Below are 18229 nucleotides of genomic sequence, written 5' to 3' on the forward strand. Positions count from 1 at the left end.
AACGTGAACATGAGAGAGTATTTACGGTAACCACTTGACCACAAGGTTCTTGAGACCACACGGTTGCCTTCTCGATCAACTTCACAGGGCACATTATCCCTCAAAAAAAAAAAACTTCACAGGGCACATTAACCTGATGCAGGCAATCTGTTAGATACATTTCATAGAACGATTTGTGTGTAGACATTGCACATGCGATTTTGTACCTTAGCCTTTCAAAGCTTATGGACGGTGAGCAATGGTTTCCCATTTTCAATTTTGAAGGCAAAGACACATATCTAATACTCTCTAGTCCCTGCCTCTTTGACAAAGTCTGACCAATTGTTGTTATCGTTTGTCTCTTGTCCGTAACCATCATCATCCAGACCTGTCTCATAACATCTCCGGTGCTGAGACTAACCATCACGTCCTCGACCGGTCATTGAGATGGTGCTTTAGATGCATTTTTTGTGAAGCGACAGAAGTACTGCGAAAAGAAACATGATCGGTCACAGCTAGGTACTACAATACTCTACTTTAAGTAGTAGGGTATTTAAGGTCCATACCATCCTCAGTCCAAGAGTGACAAAGGTCTTGTTCATCTTGCAAACATAATATTTGATGACAGGGACAGTTGAACCAATGTAAAGCTCAAGTCATTTGATCTCGCACAGGGAAATGTCTAATTCACCTGCATAGACACATTCCTGTTAGACTACTGTAATAAGTATCCTTTGTTGAAGAAGTATACTACGTTGGATAAGCATGTAGGAGTAGTTTGCATCACAATAACCTTTTGGTAAAATCGTTGTAAATGCAGCAAAAAGAAAAATCATAGTAAATGTGGACCAAGAGGTGGCAAATAATTATAAATTATACAGGTACAAAAATTGTAAGTTAAATGATGCAGCTTGTGGTAGGACCTTTGACCTAGCATGTTGGGAAATATGCCAGTGAAATATGCAGCATAGCTTTAATGTGAAGCAGCTATTTGAATGAACCCAAGTAAAATATTCCATGTCATTCTTTACGGAATTTAGATGAAAATAGCGTATCAGCAAGCATGTGCTCCTAAAAAGAAGCCATGTCTAGCGGCTCCTAAAAATATTCCATAGACATAAAAAAAATTGTACAGGAGGGGCGATTTATGCACACTGCAAAGAAAATTTTGCATAACAATTTGACCTTGCAAATACTTGCAATTAGACCTTCTAATAAATAAAGTATGCAACGAATAGGAATAAAAAGGGATATCAAAAACATGCATCCAGAATAAAAAGAGAAGATAACCAATAGCACAACCTGTACTTTGGATGTATCCTCGGATGGTAAAACTGTTCCCAATACAGTGCTGAAAAATGGAAAGGATGGTCTTATTAGCTGACAGGAACACAAACCAGAATTTAGTAAACCAACATTACATTACTTGATCCCAAGAACACATAGGAAGTAAGTTGTTTGGAGGTACCAATTGGATGAGTTCATCGTCATTGATAGAGCGGTTCACCTTCTCATAAAGCCTGAACAATGCTTCCATCTCATTCCTTGAGACTTGATTTAATTTCAGAAAAAGAAACCTGAATCAAACAACCCAAACAATGGTAAGAATAAACTGGGAGGAGGAGCTCACATGAAGAGGTGCAAGCTGAGAGAGGATATCCAAGCTGATGGGAGGCGCAGGCCTTCGGTTACCTTCACAGGAGCAGGGTAGCAGACTCGTGTCATCAGTGGCCGATCTCAACCTGTACAAATTATCAACCAGCCACCATTTAAGATTCAACCTCGTGCCAAAAAATGCTTGGATAATAGTCTGGCGGTCAGGAAATCTTGAACGGAAATTGCTTTGATATTAGTCCAACTACAAGGGTGGCAAAATACATTTGGTTTAATCAAAGTCTTTCTAATATAAAACATGTTCACTTCAATTATTTTGGGAGCTCCATCTAGCTATAGGAAAAGTTGCAAGAACCTTATGGCAAACAGTACATGCATCTCATGATCACTCATCAGAGTGAACAGTTTAATGGCACTTATAATCCCCATGACTCATAATATCAGAAGATAACCGATACAAAATGAGATGTAAGAATGACATCATTATGAATCCAATTTCAGATGAGAAACAATGAAAAAGAACTCACAGGAAAATATTTCTGATAAGTAATAAGGAGCATGTACATTTGCCTTTTGCCTCATTGTCTCTCCCTATCCTGACAGAACTCTCAAGATCTGCTACACACTGATAAACCCATGTTTAATCACGTAAGGTATAGAAACATAAATAGATGGATATTGGACTTATTCAGCATGCCGACCAAACCTTAATAAACACTACATTAACACATGTCATGTTGTAGCAGAGGCATTATAGTAGACACGCAAGCACGACACCAACTGCGACTAATGCATCATTTAAACAGTAACCTGTCGGACCACCACAACAGGAGAGAAGATCAGAAACTACCTGAATCCATGGTCGACAATGACACTGCTCCTCCACTTCAGTGTGCTCCAACCACTGGCCACACACACTGCTGACCAAACCCCGCAACCTGGTCAATCTGGCAATGTTGGGGATATCGCTTGTCGGGAACTTATCGGTCGACCCATGATAAGGGGTAAATCGGCCAGTTTATCGGCATATCGGCCGATTTATCACCATATCGGCAGATTTATCGGCCGATTTATCTTATCAGTCTGACAACGGTAAGCGATAAATCGGCCGATTTATCGGCATATCGGAAGATATCTTGAACAGTGATCTGGCGGGATTGGCCATGCCCAAGGAGGTCGTGGACGCTGCAATTAGCTCTGCTCTGACGCCCCACCTTCTCCAACTCCACCCTCATAAAAATTGAATGCTACAAGAAATCAGTCAGTTCAAACTTGAGTCCCTCCAAAAATGGTTGGATGCTAGAAGATACAGTTATATGATATCAGACCTTGAAAGGCATGCCAACCACAAGCTTCACAGTAAGAGACCTATAAAGGAGCCCAGGAGCCTGGCAAATAAAAGAGGCTTTCATCATTATAGAACACATTGAACAAGACATGAAAGCTACACATCTTTGTTGTAGTTATTTTATCAAACCAAGTAAAAAAGTAGCATTCTCTTGCTAAATGCATGAAAACTAAGAGGCTGCTGAAAGTCATCTATGTTTAGATTAGAGAATAGCTGCATTGAGATATCTTTTGGTGGGTCAAAGAAGAAAATATCAATACAAGCCACAAAAAAGGGTATTAGCACGTGCTTCTCACCAATATCAGCATAGATGTGGTTGCTCATGCCAAGAAACAACATGGATGTGGTTGCCTCAATTGAACTTAGGCACAAGCTTCTCACCAATCTCAGAATAGATGTTTGCCCTGCCAAGAAACAACAAACACCAATTACCAAGCAGAAAAGGCAGGAGAAAGTTACAAACAACATAGGGCGCGGGGTCTAGAGAAGCCATGTACCTACACATCCAAAAGGACCATGTCAGTGTCTTTGATAGGACTGTTATCAGTGGATCCACAATGCTGCCACAGACGCGAAACATACACATGGATGGTCAGGTTCTTGTTCCCCACAACAAGAGCCTGCAGATTAGTCATCGCCATCTACAACAAAAGTATCAGCACCAAAACACAACACCACCGTTAAACTCAGTAAATCTCTATGACATAAAGCAAACCACAGAATGAAGCCAATCCCAGTACAGGAGAACATTCAAAATATCACCCCATCGCATGGGACGACATATTTATTCAGCCAACACTATATGTCGCCACCCAAAATATCATCCAACTCACAAAAGCATGCCAAAACCCACCAAAATGAAGACTACCATCATACACAAACCTAAGTCATCCCGGCGGCCTGGAAGACCTCAGGGAAAACAATGTTCTTGGTCTCAGAGCCGCATTTGCCATCAGCATCTAATATAAAGATTTTCAGAGAAGCCCTCGATGTAACACGAGATACTGCCACATACAGCTGCCCGTGCGTAAAAACCAGACCCTTAAGATATATACCAACATCAGACAGGGTCTGTCCCTGGCTCTTATTAATTGTCATGGCATAGCACACACGAACAGGAAACTGGCGACGTCTAAGCACAAAAGGTGCATTTCCCTTCTTTGCTAATAATTCAATCCTGGGAATATAAACAATATCACCCACATGTGAGCCAGTCATAATGACAGCTTCGATCAGCCGATCACCTAATTCTTTTACAACTAGTCGTGTACCCTTACACAAACCATTTGCCTGGCTCAGGTTTCTAAGAAGCATAATCGGAACACCAACCTTAAGAGTCAACCTATGGTTTGGGAAATTTATACTTTTAGTTGCGTTCAGGTACTCGACTGGATAGTAAATATCTTTGTCCCTAACAGAATCAGAAGAATCGTCAATAGAATCAGCACTCAAATAGTCTCTGCTATCAGTAGGAACCAATGCAAGAATATGATCATTAATATCCTTAGCATGGTCGTTGGTAGGGGCTAAAATGGCTCTCTCTTGCAAGTAACCAGAGTTCAGGTAGTTATGCAAAAAATCACCATAGACAGAAGAAACAATAGCAGCAACTAGATCACCAGACGTACAAACCAAGAGGTCGTCCGGGATCTGTATCCAAGAAGCCTCGACCTCATCGCCTCGCCTTGTGACAGGCAACTTCCCTTTCCCAAGATCTAGCACCCATATGCTAAACAAGGCAGCATCCTTCTGTGCCTGGGTATCCGCACCATGCACACCCAAGCGCATGTTAATAGAAAGCGACAATTTTTGAACAGAATGCCACAACGGAGAATTCGTGATTGCCGCATCAATGATCTGAGGCCTAGTACCTCCCTCAATGAATGGTAAGATTTGTCTAAGGTCACCACCCAAGACCATCACTACTCCACCGAACGGAATATTCGCAAGATCTGGATTAGCCACAGAGAGGACATCACGCAAAGTTCTTCTACAGCCTCAAAGCATTTCCTGTGTGTCATCAGCGCCTCGTCCCAAATAACAAGCGAAGATACCATCAGCAACTTACAAAGCTTAGAGCCTCTTTTAATATCACACTATGTATTATCTTCAAGAAGAATAGGTATCTTAAAGCGAGAATGAGCAGTCCTCTCACCAGGCAACAACAGCGACGCAATACCCGACGACGCAACAGTAAGCACTATCTTCCTCTCGCCCCTAAGGAAAGCACATATTGCACTCCACAGGTATGTCTTCCCAGTACCACCGTACCCAGAGACAAAAAAAGGCCCGGTCTCCCCGCCTGCACACACTCTACAATCGTCTTATAAGCAACCAATTGGTCCTCATTTAAACTATCAAACATGACCAAGGACTGTTTAGACAGAGCACATGCATCATAAGACAGTTCCTCACGAATTAGACGATTATCATCAGACTGCTCACCTTCGCCAGAGCGAGACGGCAAGTTAAAATTTCTTATATCAGAACCACGTTTCAAGAAAATGTCGGCCAACTCATCAAGAAGCATATTTCTCAATCTTTCAGGAGGAACAACATAGTTTGGATTACCCAGGGCACGGTGCAACCCATGCTGGATATCATCGTACATGCTAGCGCAGTAACGTTCAAAGAAACCCATCTCATCCTTGATAGAACAATGCATGAGCATAGTCACAAATAGCTGTCTAAGTCTATGCCCGAACCCCCAGACAACCGCTTCATCAAACGCTATGTACCACTTGTTGTCGTCTCCTAACAAACCACGCGCGGCACAAGCCTCTTTAAAGGTGTTATAAAGACGACCATCATATGTTCGGAGATCTTCGAAAGACCTAGCCCCCTTAACAATCATCAAAAGCATGCGCAAGTAATACAACTCACCACTCAAAGGATGTACATAATACACGCGGCCAATCTTTTCACCCCCACCCCTTCGATGCCATAACCTACTTTTAGCGTCCCATGTCCAAGCAATTGGAAAATCACAATAAGTTAATGAACGGGCTTCTTCGAACATCTCATTCGCAACAAACCATTCGGTAAGCATAGTCTTTCGCAAGAAGTCAGAATCAACAATTTTCGTGAGGTCAGCACCAGCACGATAGTAGACAGTATTCATGCCAGGCATATGAACGGTCAGCCTTTGAACCGACGGCATTTTAAAATGTATTTCAAACCCAAATATGCACCACAATGCATCGTACTCACATATATACCGACATATCAGATACTCCTGAACCTCATCTACTGTACGACAACCAGATTTAGTCAATTTTTTTAGCCTTTCTAACATGACCTTAGAGTAGTCAGCACCTTTGGTGACATACTTAAAGAGATATTTCATCACCTGTGTCTTATTACACCACTCTACATTTATATGTCCCTGAAATTTCTTGAGCATCGCCATATTATAAGGAACAACATGCCTATTGTCAAGGTAATGGCCATTTTTATAGACCCTTCGACCGTCGTCACGACGTCGATATAAGGCAACCCCATTATCATCAATGACAGTGGTATCTCTAAAATCTTTTGGGAAATATTTAGAACAAACACCATTTTTCATGCAGACACATTTATCGTTCATTTCACCACACGGACCGTGCATCATAAACTCAGAAACTAAAGCATATCCTAGAGGATCAAGCAATGCATCAGGTATTTCAGCAGATATTAATGAATTAATATTTTCAACACCAATCTCACCGTTACCCCCTCTCGCCAGACAAGTATATGCGCGTGAGGCAGTCCCCGCTTCTGGAACTCAACGGTATACAACACTGAAAAAGGACACAAAAGCTCAATTAGACAACCCAGCCAACAGAAGAAGTAAAATATCATTAAAAAAACAACCACACACAAAGCACAGAGGTCACAATACCAGCCGTAATGGGGCCAAAAGCCCGGCCTGACTTAATCTCGTCCAAGTACTCGGTGAGCTTCATGTGATAGACCCTAACAACAATATCCGCCCTATCAGAAGGCGTCTGACCTGGTTCCAATGCACTGGTGATCTCAGGCCACTTGGGATTGCAAGTGAAAGTGGTAAATATGTCAGGCGCACCGTGCACCCGACAAACGGCAAGGCCATCATGAAAATTTTCATGGAAGTAACGACGACCGCCTATGTGACTGGAAGGTACAATGGTCCTCTTCCCAAGAGCATCACCATCAACACACCCATCACCTACCGCATCAGTAATACCCTGCATGTGCTCTGATCTAAGCATGTCCTGATTTCTTATGATATACCACAATCTACTTTCATCGATGCACGCGCGTGCATCAACAACCGACTGAGAAGAGAGGAGACCATAACATATATATGGATTGGGCTGATCACCCTTGTAATGGCACATAAAACGATAGTAATCCTGCATGGTCATCCTATTCCGACTATTTGTGGAAGCATCACCACCCCTAGAAGGGTATGAAGAGGGCGCCTCAATGGCCGGACTTCCAGGTGTAGGATTAGGATCTATAGGTCCATCGTCATCATCTTCTTCAGGAACAATCAAGTGAGGAACATCCACCTGGAACCCTCTCTCTCCATAAGGGAAAAGCAACGGGTATTGCAGAGGCATGAATGCAGTGTTTAGAGAAGATATCTGCTACAAACCGTCGGAACGACTGCAAACAAAAATATCACGAGAAGATGCCTCTAACGTGAAGCCACCACCGACAACTAAAGCAGCAAGCCCAGTGGTTGTAGGCAAACTAAATTGTGGACTATCGCCCTCAGAAGGTCCAATAATACGAATCGAGATATCCTCGATGGGTTCATCACCACGATCCTCTATCATCTTACTCGCCTCCCGAAAGGTCTGTACCAATAGGTTAAACTCATTAAGCATGTCTCTAAGACCAACCACAATACTCTCATCCACACCTCCAGTAGGCTTATCATCTGGATTTAAGGCATTCATCCTATGTCTAATCTCATTAGCTGGGTCATGTATATACAACTCAGCAAACTTAGGGGTATCATCACCGCTAGGCACCAACGAACCAGTACAATGAGACACTTGACCACTGATCTTAAAAATCTTAGGTCCACGGCTGCTACCAAACGAGCGTTCAATAGTAGCACCCATCGAAGTGAAAGCGAACATACAGTTGTACTCACGTATAGTCCCGGATGAATTTTTTAGCACGAGAAGTACCATCGAATCGAAGGAGCTTCCGAAGATAGACTGGGGGATCCTTAAAGGGAGGAATATATACCTTAGCGCCTTTACACAGCGATTATAAACCATCTTACGTTGTGTCCAGGATGACCTAGACTTTGAACACTCAGCAAACCAAAAGGAGGCACCACAGTATTGGCACAAGAAATCCAGAGGGCCATAGTACGACCTATCTGCATAGCAAGCTAACGGCAAAATCATCAGCCACAAACCAAGGGTATAAGGAAGACAATAATCACATAACCAAAACAACAGAGGTCTTGTTAATAAGTACCTTTAAGGGACTCGGCAAACTTGACCGAGAAACCTTGCCAATCCTTCGGCACAGGCCCTTGGACAACAATCTCTGACAAGGCATGTAAAACCAAATTAGAGAACATACGGCAAACAGCAACAACTAACAACAAACCAAAAATCTCATGCACCTTCACATCCAGGACGTCGCAATTTAATTGACACTTTCCATCGTTTCCGTCTGTTGCGGTCTACCCCGGTCACTCCGAACTCACATAAACCGAGAAACCATGCCAATCCTTCGGCAAAGGCCCATCAATGACATGTTCTTAACAGGACATGCAGAACCAAGTAAGACACCACACGGCCAACAACAACAACCAACAACAAACAAAGAACTTTCATGCACCTTCATATCGAGCGCGCCGAAACTCAACGCACATTTTCCGTTTTCTGCGATTTACCGCAGCCACGGTCGAGCTCAGAAAAGGGAACCAGCCATCACCTAACCACGTCGCAAACAACACAGTAACGAAATAATTATCATCAATCCCTAGGAGACCAAATATAAAAGAACAATGATACACACGTACTTGTACGGCTTCGAGGAGGACACCCAACAGGCTGACGTGGCACGTAACGTCTAGCAATCCTAGGGACCGCCGCACGCCTAGGAGCGGCGGTGAACCCAGGACCAGGGACAACAGTAGCGGCTGCATTCCCAGAATCAGCACCACGGCCAGGGACACGGCCACGAACACCCCTACCACTTGGCCGAGGCATGGCGCCACGCCCAGCGGTAGGCACCTGCCGAGCACCACGCCCACGCCTGGCGATAGGCTCAGCTCCAGCAGCAGGCACCCGCCGACTCACACCCCTACGCCTGTCAAGAGGCTCAGCTCCAGCGTCAGGCACCCGGCAAGCAGCGACATGATCAGAAACAGGGGCACGCCCTATATTAGAACCTCCCTGGCCAGTGGCTCGTCCACGAAGACCAGCAAAACGCCCACGTCCACGGCCATGACCAGCAGAACGCCCAACACCAGCCTCGACCGTGCCTTGAGCATGAGTCGCAACCGGACCACGGGCCATGTCAACGACCCAACAACATCATACACACACGCTGGACAAATAAGAAGCAAGAACCACGTAAGCATACATCATAGAATAGCATAACAATAGGCAGCAGAGTATAAAACACAGTACATATAATCATATACTGCATGAGCAGCATAACCAGAAACACGATAAAACTGTCATTGAATAAAGGAACAACGAATACGACCATAATTGAATAAACGAACCATTAATGTTTCACGCGTTATTACAACCAGACACTTATTACAGTGTACATACACACGAGGATCTGAATGCAGGTCAACCAGACGAAGGGGGAGAGGACATTGGAGGGGAGTTCATACCTGCAGAGGCGGATCTCAGTTCGGCGGGGGTGGCACGAATCAGTCCGGCGAGCTGCGCGCTGCTCAGGGGCAGCGCATGATCTGGCGAGCCGCGTAGTGCTCAGGGGCGGCGAACGGCGACGGGGAACAGGGGAGGATCAATCTACCTCTCTCTATCTCCACATGTATCTACAATGGATGCTCAACAATGAGATTCTTAAAGCCAAGATGTATCACAGAACTAACAACAAGGAAATAGCCATTCTTCTCAGTTTTCCAGCAACAACACTGCTCACGATTTGATAAGCTCAATACGTGTGTCTATTGTCACCTGGCATATCATTCATATCTTGTCCGGTCACCCGACATATAATAGAGAAGAACAAGAAGGTGAGATATGAGCATAACTCAAAACAAAAAACTACAAGAGTAATCGCAGACATAGCCAAGAGTGCTTAACTGCTAATGGCATATTGTCCAATCCATAAACAAATGAATTTCTACCACATAAATCTAGAGTTAATCCAGCAAATTCTTTGAGCAGCTTCTTGGAACATATTTCTACCACATAAATCTAGAGTTACACATCTAAATAGTGTTTTCATAAAGATAAGGTGCTATTTTAAAATGAGTCAGATTGTGTACTCTTTAGATGTGTTGAGCAAGTAGGTGCTATTACGTCATACTTGTGGCAGGTGACTTATCTCTGTTATGTCATAGAGGAGCACGTAGGTACTATTTCTACCACATAAATCTAGAGATCACGTGTAAAAAAAATTGTGTACCCCAACTTAAGAATATCACAGTTCAGTTATGTGTGTCTCAAGAATCGTCGATCTCCCCAGTTTTGTCGATCTCAAGAAGAAGAAAAAAATCAAACTCATCTTGGTTGAGAAAACGCTAATCTACTGTATAATTTACTTAGTTTTTCTCTAGAAGTAACATCACCGCTCTCTTCTTTGTGATATCAGAAACACCACCAATATTTTTTTGAGTTTTCTCCTTCACATCTCTTACGACCAGAGGCAGCTGCATCGGCTCGCAAAGCCATGCTGCTCTATATCAAGGTCACTAGATCATATAGATAGCTAGCTAGCTGGCTTGATTTTTATTTCTAAACAGGTTATGTTTGAATGATGAATTCGAATTGGTTTATTTTACGACTGGTAGATGATTCCCTCATGGTGGACATGGATCCACCTGACACCTACATTGACAGGCATGTGAAGTCACTTGCGATGACACTTCTGGGACGAGGATTTCATCGGCTATACGCAAAGCAACCATTCTGTAAGTGGAGAGAAACTAAACTATCCAAAGTGCTTGCAACCAACGTCATTAGCGACTTTATTAAATCATTCTGGGCGGCGAAATCTGATGCTGCAATAAGCACCAATGTGGATGAAGACAATTATATCATAATTAGATGGTTCCACTTCCAGGCACACGACAGATGGTACAGCTGCAGTAAGCCAGGGTGGAGACCAGACGATTCAGTCTCAGATGCAATATACAGGTTCACATGTATGATGTCACTTCAAGGAACTAATGATTCTAATAATATTGTTCTTCCAAAGTTTTTGGTTCCTTTTGAGATGAAATAATCAATTTTTATGCCCTGTTAACTTATTGTCAGGGTGTGAGGTGCCTGCATGAACGTGTACCAGGTACACGGGATCTCTAGATTTACTTCTAGAGAAGGGAGCAAGTAGGTAGTATTTCTACCACATGAATCTAGAGGTACTATTTCTCAAACATATTTCTACCACATAAAGAACAAGTCAGACCTGTGGCGTCGAGGCTGCTGCCCTGCCTGCCCTGCTGCCCTCCTACATCACCACAGAGTACCATCGTCACGCGTGCAGTAACAGCAGCTTAGATCAGAAACCCGAGGTCAGAGGGGCCAAAACCGTGGGAAGCAAAGGCGGCGAGTAGGGGGGGGGGGGGGGGGGGGGGGGGGGGGGTGGGGGAGCTCACCGTGGTGGGGATCTCGCAAGGAGGCGGCGCCGGTGACGGTGTAGAATGACCTGGTGCTCACCGAACTCGTCGGCGTCGATACAATCAGACGGCCAACAATCTCCTCCCAGCAACGGCGAGGGGCGAGCTCGACGGGAGAGCAGCGAGGCGGCAACGATCTCGGTGATAGGAGACGAACGGGGAGAAGTGGAATAGGAGCACGGCGGCGGCGGCGGCGGCGGCGATACAATCAGACGGCCAACAATCTCCTCCCAGCAACGGCGAGGGGCGAGCTCGACGGGAGAGCAGCGAGGCGGCAATGATCTCGGTGATAGGAGACGAACGGGGAGAAGTGGAATAGGAGCACGGCGGCGGCGGCGGCGGCGAAGAATCGTGCTGCGATGGGCAGTGTCGAGAGAGGGAGAGAGAGTTGGAACGGAGCGATGCGGCGGCTAGGTTTGGGACAGGAGAAACGGCAGGGATTTTTATCTCACAGCGAAATTCCAATAATGCCCTCGGCGGGCGATCAAAATTACACGCGGTGGCATCTCGTTTTGGATACTGTTTCGATCTACAGTTTCACGGTTCGATCCGACGGACGGGATCCTTCAGGGGCTTGATCAGACGGTCGAGAAGGCATCAAGCTCCGGATCCGACGGCCCGTAATCGCTAATCTATGAGGAGGCTAGGCCTCTCCCAGTATGTATCTTACGTGATATGGATGTGCGGCAAGGTGTTGCCGCCCCGAGGCGGCGCTCCGATAACCTGCAACCAGGCTCGAATCTCATATGGCAATGCCCGACTCCGCCTAAAGTTCAAATTAAGTGGAAAGTTGCTTCAAGTGTCCCCGACACACAATAGAATCTGTGCATGCGTGGGATGGATACTAATCTAAGGACCTGTTTGGTTCATAAGTCTTAGGATTTTTTTAGTCCCAACTTATAAGTTTCAAGTCCCTAAAAAGTCTCTATATGTTTGGTTCCTGGGACTTATAAGTCTCTATAAGACCATATTACAACTATAAGTCCCTCCTTAAGAGTCTTATTTCATAAGTCTCAAATGCCCACTTTAAGTCCCTATAAGTCCTTCTTGTTTGGTTTAGATGGGACTTATAGGGACTTATTTAAATCCCTAGACCAATAAATTTCTGAAAACAAACACTCTCTAACTCACGTGATCTATGTGGTCTGAAGAGCAAGAACACCTCTTTCATGCTTTCGTTGGATGGCCTCATGCCCGCACACTTTGGCTGGCTATGTGAAGTTTGGGATCTCCCGAACACTTGAGCTTTTTCATGCTAAATGTGTGGGAATGGATTCTCCACGCCTAGCATGAATTGAATAGTGGTATATGGCAGGTGCACATGTGCATAGTGAACTTACACATGAGAAGCCCACCCCCATCAGCTGAAGGATCAAGAAGATTCCTTGCGAGCTACTCTGTCCGTTCCAAAATACTTGACGTGGTTTTATTTCAAATACTCAACTCACTCATCCCCATTCAACAACATCCCGATGGTGGCATTGCCAAGGGCAAGCATGTGGTCTCTTATTCGCAAGATACAACTCTAGAACGACACTGTATGGATGGGGGCAACAAGGTGTGACCAAAATGGTGTTCTTCGGGCAAGACGGGAGTGAAAGTGAATGCAGACGAGTCCTCCATGTGTATTGGTTTTGTGGTGCAGCCGTGCAGGTATTTCATCCAGTGACAACTTGTCATCATGTTTTTGGTGCGTCATGTAAAAAGAATATTCTCCATGATAATCAAATATGGCCTATTTATTTTCAGTAATGTTACCCAGCTGATGTTCGCTGGGAAGGGGGTGGCAAGCGAACCCTCTTTGATGGCAATTTTAGTTTCGAGAAGAGATAAAACTATGACAATTTTTTAAAAAAAATTGCCTTCTGGTACAATTGTCATGTCTTCTATAGAAAATGCCACCCCTCACTAATTCACCACAACTAAAAATTATTACTGAATCGTTCGCATGTGCCATCCCGCGGAACGTTCACCTATTAACAAGGTCCTTTATTTTTCGGAGTGATTCACTTAGGTATGAGGACCCGCTTTGCCGGCTCTTGTGCTCGTTGTGAGCGCTCAATCCCGTTGAATATGATCCCTGAATTAATCAGGGACAGAGATGTTATCGTCTTGCTTCCTGAACTAATCATGGAAAGAGATGTTGCCATCATGGGAATATGGTGAGACCCAAAAAGGATCATGCTCCCCCCGGGATGACTGCTCCCTCCCCTCCCTCCCCTCCCCTCCCCTCCCCCTCGGGAGAAGCGACCGAGGCGCCATTAAAGCTAGCTTATCCTCAGCTTCCCACCCACCCCCGCATCTCATCGAGTCCTCCCCGCCCGAATTGCACATCGGAGATCTCGCATGGCTGGAGCGCGTCGTCGCGGCGTGCGGGTGCGCTAGCTTGCGCCGGTGGCAAGGGTAGCGGAGCCACGGACTCTTCTGCCTCCGGCAGTGGCACTGCTGCCCGAAATCGATCCACACTCGCCGGAGGCTCGTCGCGAGATGCGTCGGGTGGTGCTGGAGCGCTTCCCCGATCGGGACGAGTGGGGGGAGATCCATCTCCACATCCTCCGCCACGCGAACTTCGTCGAGCGCGCGCGCTTATTGGAGACGACGGCTGCAAGGATCTGGAGCTTCTCTTCTGGGCGATCCAGGAGGCCGAATCGCCGGATCCGCGTCAAGCTGCGCGGTGGGAGAACTTCAGGACGGCGAACCCGTCCAGGCTCAACATCCGACCGCCTTCGTGGGAGGGCATCGCCAACATCTCGCCGGAGTTCCTTCCGTCGGGGATTGTTTGGCCCCAATGCCGCCAGTAGATCGTCTACCCCAACTGGTCCGAGCTCAGCGACGACCCATCGAGCCCCCGCCTTGGCCTGGTGAGTTAGGTATGCACTGCATTCATGCTGATTTACCTCTGAGAGCTCGGTTGCGGGATTTTCGATTGCGCCGGCAAAGGGTTGCAAACCAAAATGTTTTGGGTGTTTGTAATCAGGGTGAGGGTTTGGTTATGGATTTGGGGGTTCTCCCTCACGAGACTGTGTGTGTTGAGAAGCGAGATGCTGTTTATACAGCTGGCGAGACCTCGTCGGAGCTGGATTCCGGCGAGGGGCTCAGGCAAAACCCAGGCAGGAATACTTTGGCGGGGGCGGGGGCACTTTGCCACTTCTCCCCCCCCAAACCCAGTGTTGACTGATCCCAATTCCAAAATCCGTGTCCTGGGTGAGAAAGCGGGTAGGGTGAGTCGATTACGTAAAGCAGAAACCCTAGAAAGTGTGGAGGAACACTTTGGCCAGCTCTGGCTTATTCCTTCCCCTCCCCGCCGCCGCAACTACAAAACTCACACCCCGTAGCCTCAAAATAACCATAAATCCGGATTCCTCTGTTGGATTCAGAAAGACCTAGTTGAGAGCAATTTCTTTGCAGCTGCTGATTGTTTTCCTACCTCAATTCGACCTTTCGATCCACCACCGAAAAACATCAAAATCTCGCGAGAGGGGATTGGCCCTGTCACGCTTTCCTTTGTAGAGGTAGTGAAGTGGGGATCAAAGATGGCCGATCGCCGTGTAGGAGGGGGCGGCAATCTTGCTGCTGGCCAATCCAAGGCTACGGGACAGAAGGTTGCCTCATTCGTTGGACGCAAGCAGCCATCTGCTCCGCCTGCGAAAGAATATGCCCCTGCTCCCAAACCTACCAAATCCACGGCCTCGACTGGGGGCTCGGCCCATGTATAGTCTTCTCAATCTGGTGAACTGGAAGTTGAACAGGTCCTTGATCTTAGATATAAAGACACGATATGCTTCAATTGTGGGGGCCCTGGTCACTATGTGGGAAATTGTGTGAAGCCAAAAGCATGTTTTATATGCCAGCAGAATCACAATGTCAACAACTATGCAGCGTGGTCCAAAGTTGAACCCACTGCTCCTTTCTTTGGTAGTGGGGCGCGAGGGCTTGGTTTCTACCATGTGGATGTCCCTGTAGCCAATGAATCAAAATGGCTGGATTTTCAGAACTATGTTGTGGTGAACATTCTGAAAGGAGAAGTGGGCGGCTCTAAGTTGATGGAACTCCTGACTGCAACATTTTGCAAGACTAGACAATGGCCATGGCAGATCAGAGGGTTATCTAGCAAGACCTTCTTGGTTAGATTTCCCCCTTGGAAGAAAGTTGAGGACCTCATTGAGCTGCCTGGATTTTCTCTGCCCCAGGATGTGAATGTTACTTTGACTGAATGGAAAGGTGGCTGTGACCCTTTTGGGGAATTGATTGAAGCTTGGGTTCTGATTGAGGGCATTCCTCCTAAATGGTGTACTTGGAAAGTATTTGCTCAAATTGCTTCTCTCTTTGGGGTACTTACTGATGTAGATTGGAATGGCATGTTCAGAACCTTTTTTGAGAATGTCAAGATAAAAATTGCTTGTAGAGATCCCACCAAGATACCTTTTGAGAGACTGGTTGAGATGAAGAAGAAACTTTTCCTGCTAGGTTTTACCGTTGAGGGATTTGAACGGGTGGGGGAGTAGACTCTGTCATTGATGTGGAGGATGATGAGGATGGTGATGAGGAAGAAGGAGCTGAGGAAGATCAAGTAGCAGAGGGCAGTGGGACTCATGGAGAACATGCATCTGATGGGTCTGGGGATGGGGGTCTGGCCATTGAGATCTAGATAAAGCTAACTTCCCAGCCAAAATGGGTCTGGCAAGCATGTATCTCAGAGTATGGTGATGTCACCTATGGAAATGTTCCCTGATTCTGATCAGGAGAACTTTATCTTGGAATGTGCAATGGTTGAAGCTGATCAAGGTGCTCCATCTTCTGATGGAAACGTGATGAGGGTTGAACACAAAGATAATCTACTAGGATTTGATCAAGAGTTTGATAGATGTGTGAGAGAGAGGGTGATTTAATGATTGGAGAGAGCCTGATTCAAAAAACTCATGATCCTTCTGGAAAAAATGATATGACCTTACTTGGGGAGAGATCTAGGAGTATGGATTATTGTAAGGGCCTGCTCAGGTCTGTGGACTTATCTGAGTCTGAAAATGAGGAATCTAAAGAAGAGGAGTTGGGGGTTCTCCCTCCTAAGGCCATACATATCTTACAAAGTGAGACCCTGAAGAGGTCCCTACTGGAATCAATCAACCAAGCTCAAAAATATGGAAGCATTCTTGAGAAGAAAACTAAATGGGGGCCTATTTTAACTCAAAAGCCTGCTACCAGAGGTCATGGAAATGTCAACATCATGGAGAAAGCTACTGCATATAAGAGGAAGAAGAATCTGGAAGTCCCAAAAACATTTAAAGGTAAATCGTTTTCCACTATTGATAAATCTATTCTTGCTGATCAAATGGAACAAATAAATCTAATAATTGGAGGGGATGAACTTCAAAAGAAAGACACCATTGAGGAGATGGTGGCTGAGGAAAAAGAGAGATGTCTGGTTTTTGCCAGCAAGAACCCTGAAATTGTTCTCCCTGATAACCTAGATATTGATATCAATGATGTAGTTAGTACACCTATGAGTGAATTTTCCTTTGAGCCAGTTGGCACTGCTGTTGCTACAAGGAAAACCCCCACTGTTCTAACTAAAGCCAAGCCTTGTGGCTTATCACATCCTTTTCAAAAATTAACTATGATAGGTCTTATTTGGAATATTAGGGGTCTTGGACAACCTGGAAAAATTCAGTGCCTATGTGATACTATTGCCAAAACTAATCCTAATTTTATCGGTTTTCAAGAGACTAAGAGAGAAATTATTTCTGAGGGTTTCCTCAAAGCTGTGGATAAGTGATACGTCTCCAATGTATCTATAATTTTTGATTGCTCATGCTATATTATCTACTGTTTTGGACTATATTGGGCTTTATTTTCCACTTTTATATTATTTTTGGGACTAACCTATTAACCGAAGGCCCAACCCACTTATATCTTTTGAGTGTTATAATTTTGCTCTATGTGCTTCACTTAGATCTTTTAGAGCACGGTGGTGGATTTGTTTTAAAGAAACTATTGATCTCTCATGCTTCACTTAAATTATTTTGAGAGTCTCTTAATAGCATGGTAATTTGCTTAATAATAATATGCTTGGTGTTCAAGATTTGTGAAACTTTCTTTTGAGTGTGTTGAATACTAAAAGATTGAAGCATGATAATTGTTTTTAGATATGGAGGTGATAATATTAAAGTCATGCTAGTTGAGTAGTTGTGAATTTAAAGAATACTTGTGTTAAAGTTTGTGATTCCCGTATCATGCACGTATGGTGAACCGTTATGTGATGAAGTTGGAGCATGATTTATTTATTGATTGTCTTCCTTATGAGTGGCGGTCGGGGACGAGCGATGGTCTTTTCCTACCAATCTATCCCCCTAGGAGCATGCGCGTAATACTTGTTGGGGAACGTAGCAGAAATTCAAAATTTTCTACGCATCACCAAGATCAATCTATGGAGAGACTAGCAACGAGGGGAAGGAGAGTGCATCTACATA

At 45.0% G+C, this 18229-nt stretch overlaps 1 protein-coding gene across 6 annotated transcripts; it reads right to left on the reverse strand.

The window, feature by feature from the left end:
- LOC125542700 lies at positions 1-12168 on the reverse strand. Of its 6 annotated transcripts, none has more exons than XM_048705856.1 (19): positions 11742-12168; positions 11552-11593; positions 9786-9953; positions 8958-9487; positions 8774-8869; positions 8556-8692; positions 8405-8476; positions 6825-8303; positions 6650-6723; positions 3443-3582; positions 3238-3345; positions 2922-2981; positions 2444-2840; positions 2121-2218; positions 1610-1721; positions 1448-1499; positions 1282-1330; positions 546-670; positions 1-466 (listed from the first exon to the last, which is right to left on the reverse strand). In XM_048705856.1, the coding sequence occupies exons 8-11, from the start codon at positions 7525-7527 to the stop codon at positions 3294-3296; spliced, it is 969 nt and encodes a 322-aa protein (XP_048561813.1). In that variant the 5' UTR covers positions 7528-8303; positions 8405-8476; positions 8556-8692; positions 8774-8869; positions 8958-9487; positions 9786-9953; positions 11552-11593; positions 11742-12168; the 3' UTR covers positions 1-466; positions 546-670; positions 1282-1330; positions 1448-1499; positions 1610-1721; positions 2121-2218; positions 2444-2840; positions 2922-2981; positions 3238-3293. The 6 variants fall into 6 exon arrangements, 5 of the variants coding, with proteins under 5 accessions (XP_048561813.1, XP_048561810.1, XP_048561811.1 ...); XM_048705853.1 differs by having other exon boundaries at positions 6825-8315; XM_048705854.1 differs by having other exon boundaries at positions 6825-8315; positions 11552-11638.
- Between the last annotated feature and the right edge of the window lie 6061 nt (positions 12169-18229).

The sequence above is a fragment of the Triticum urartu genome, chromosome 3 (genome assembly GCF_003073215.2).
Source record: "Triticum urartu cultivar G1812 chromosome 3, Tu2.1, whole genome shotgun sequence".
In the NCBI taxonomy this organism is placed as follows: Eukaryota; Viridiplantae; Streptophyta; class Magnoliopsida; order Poales; family Poaceae; genus Triticum; species Triticum urartu.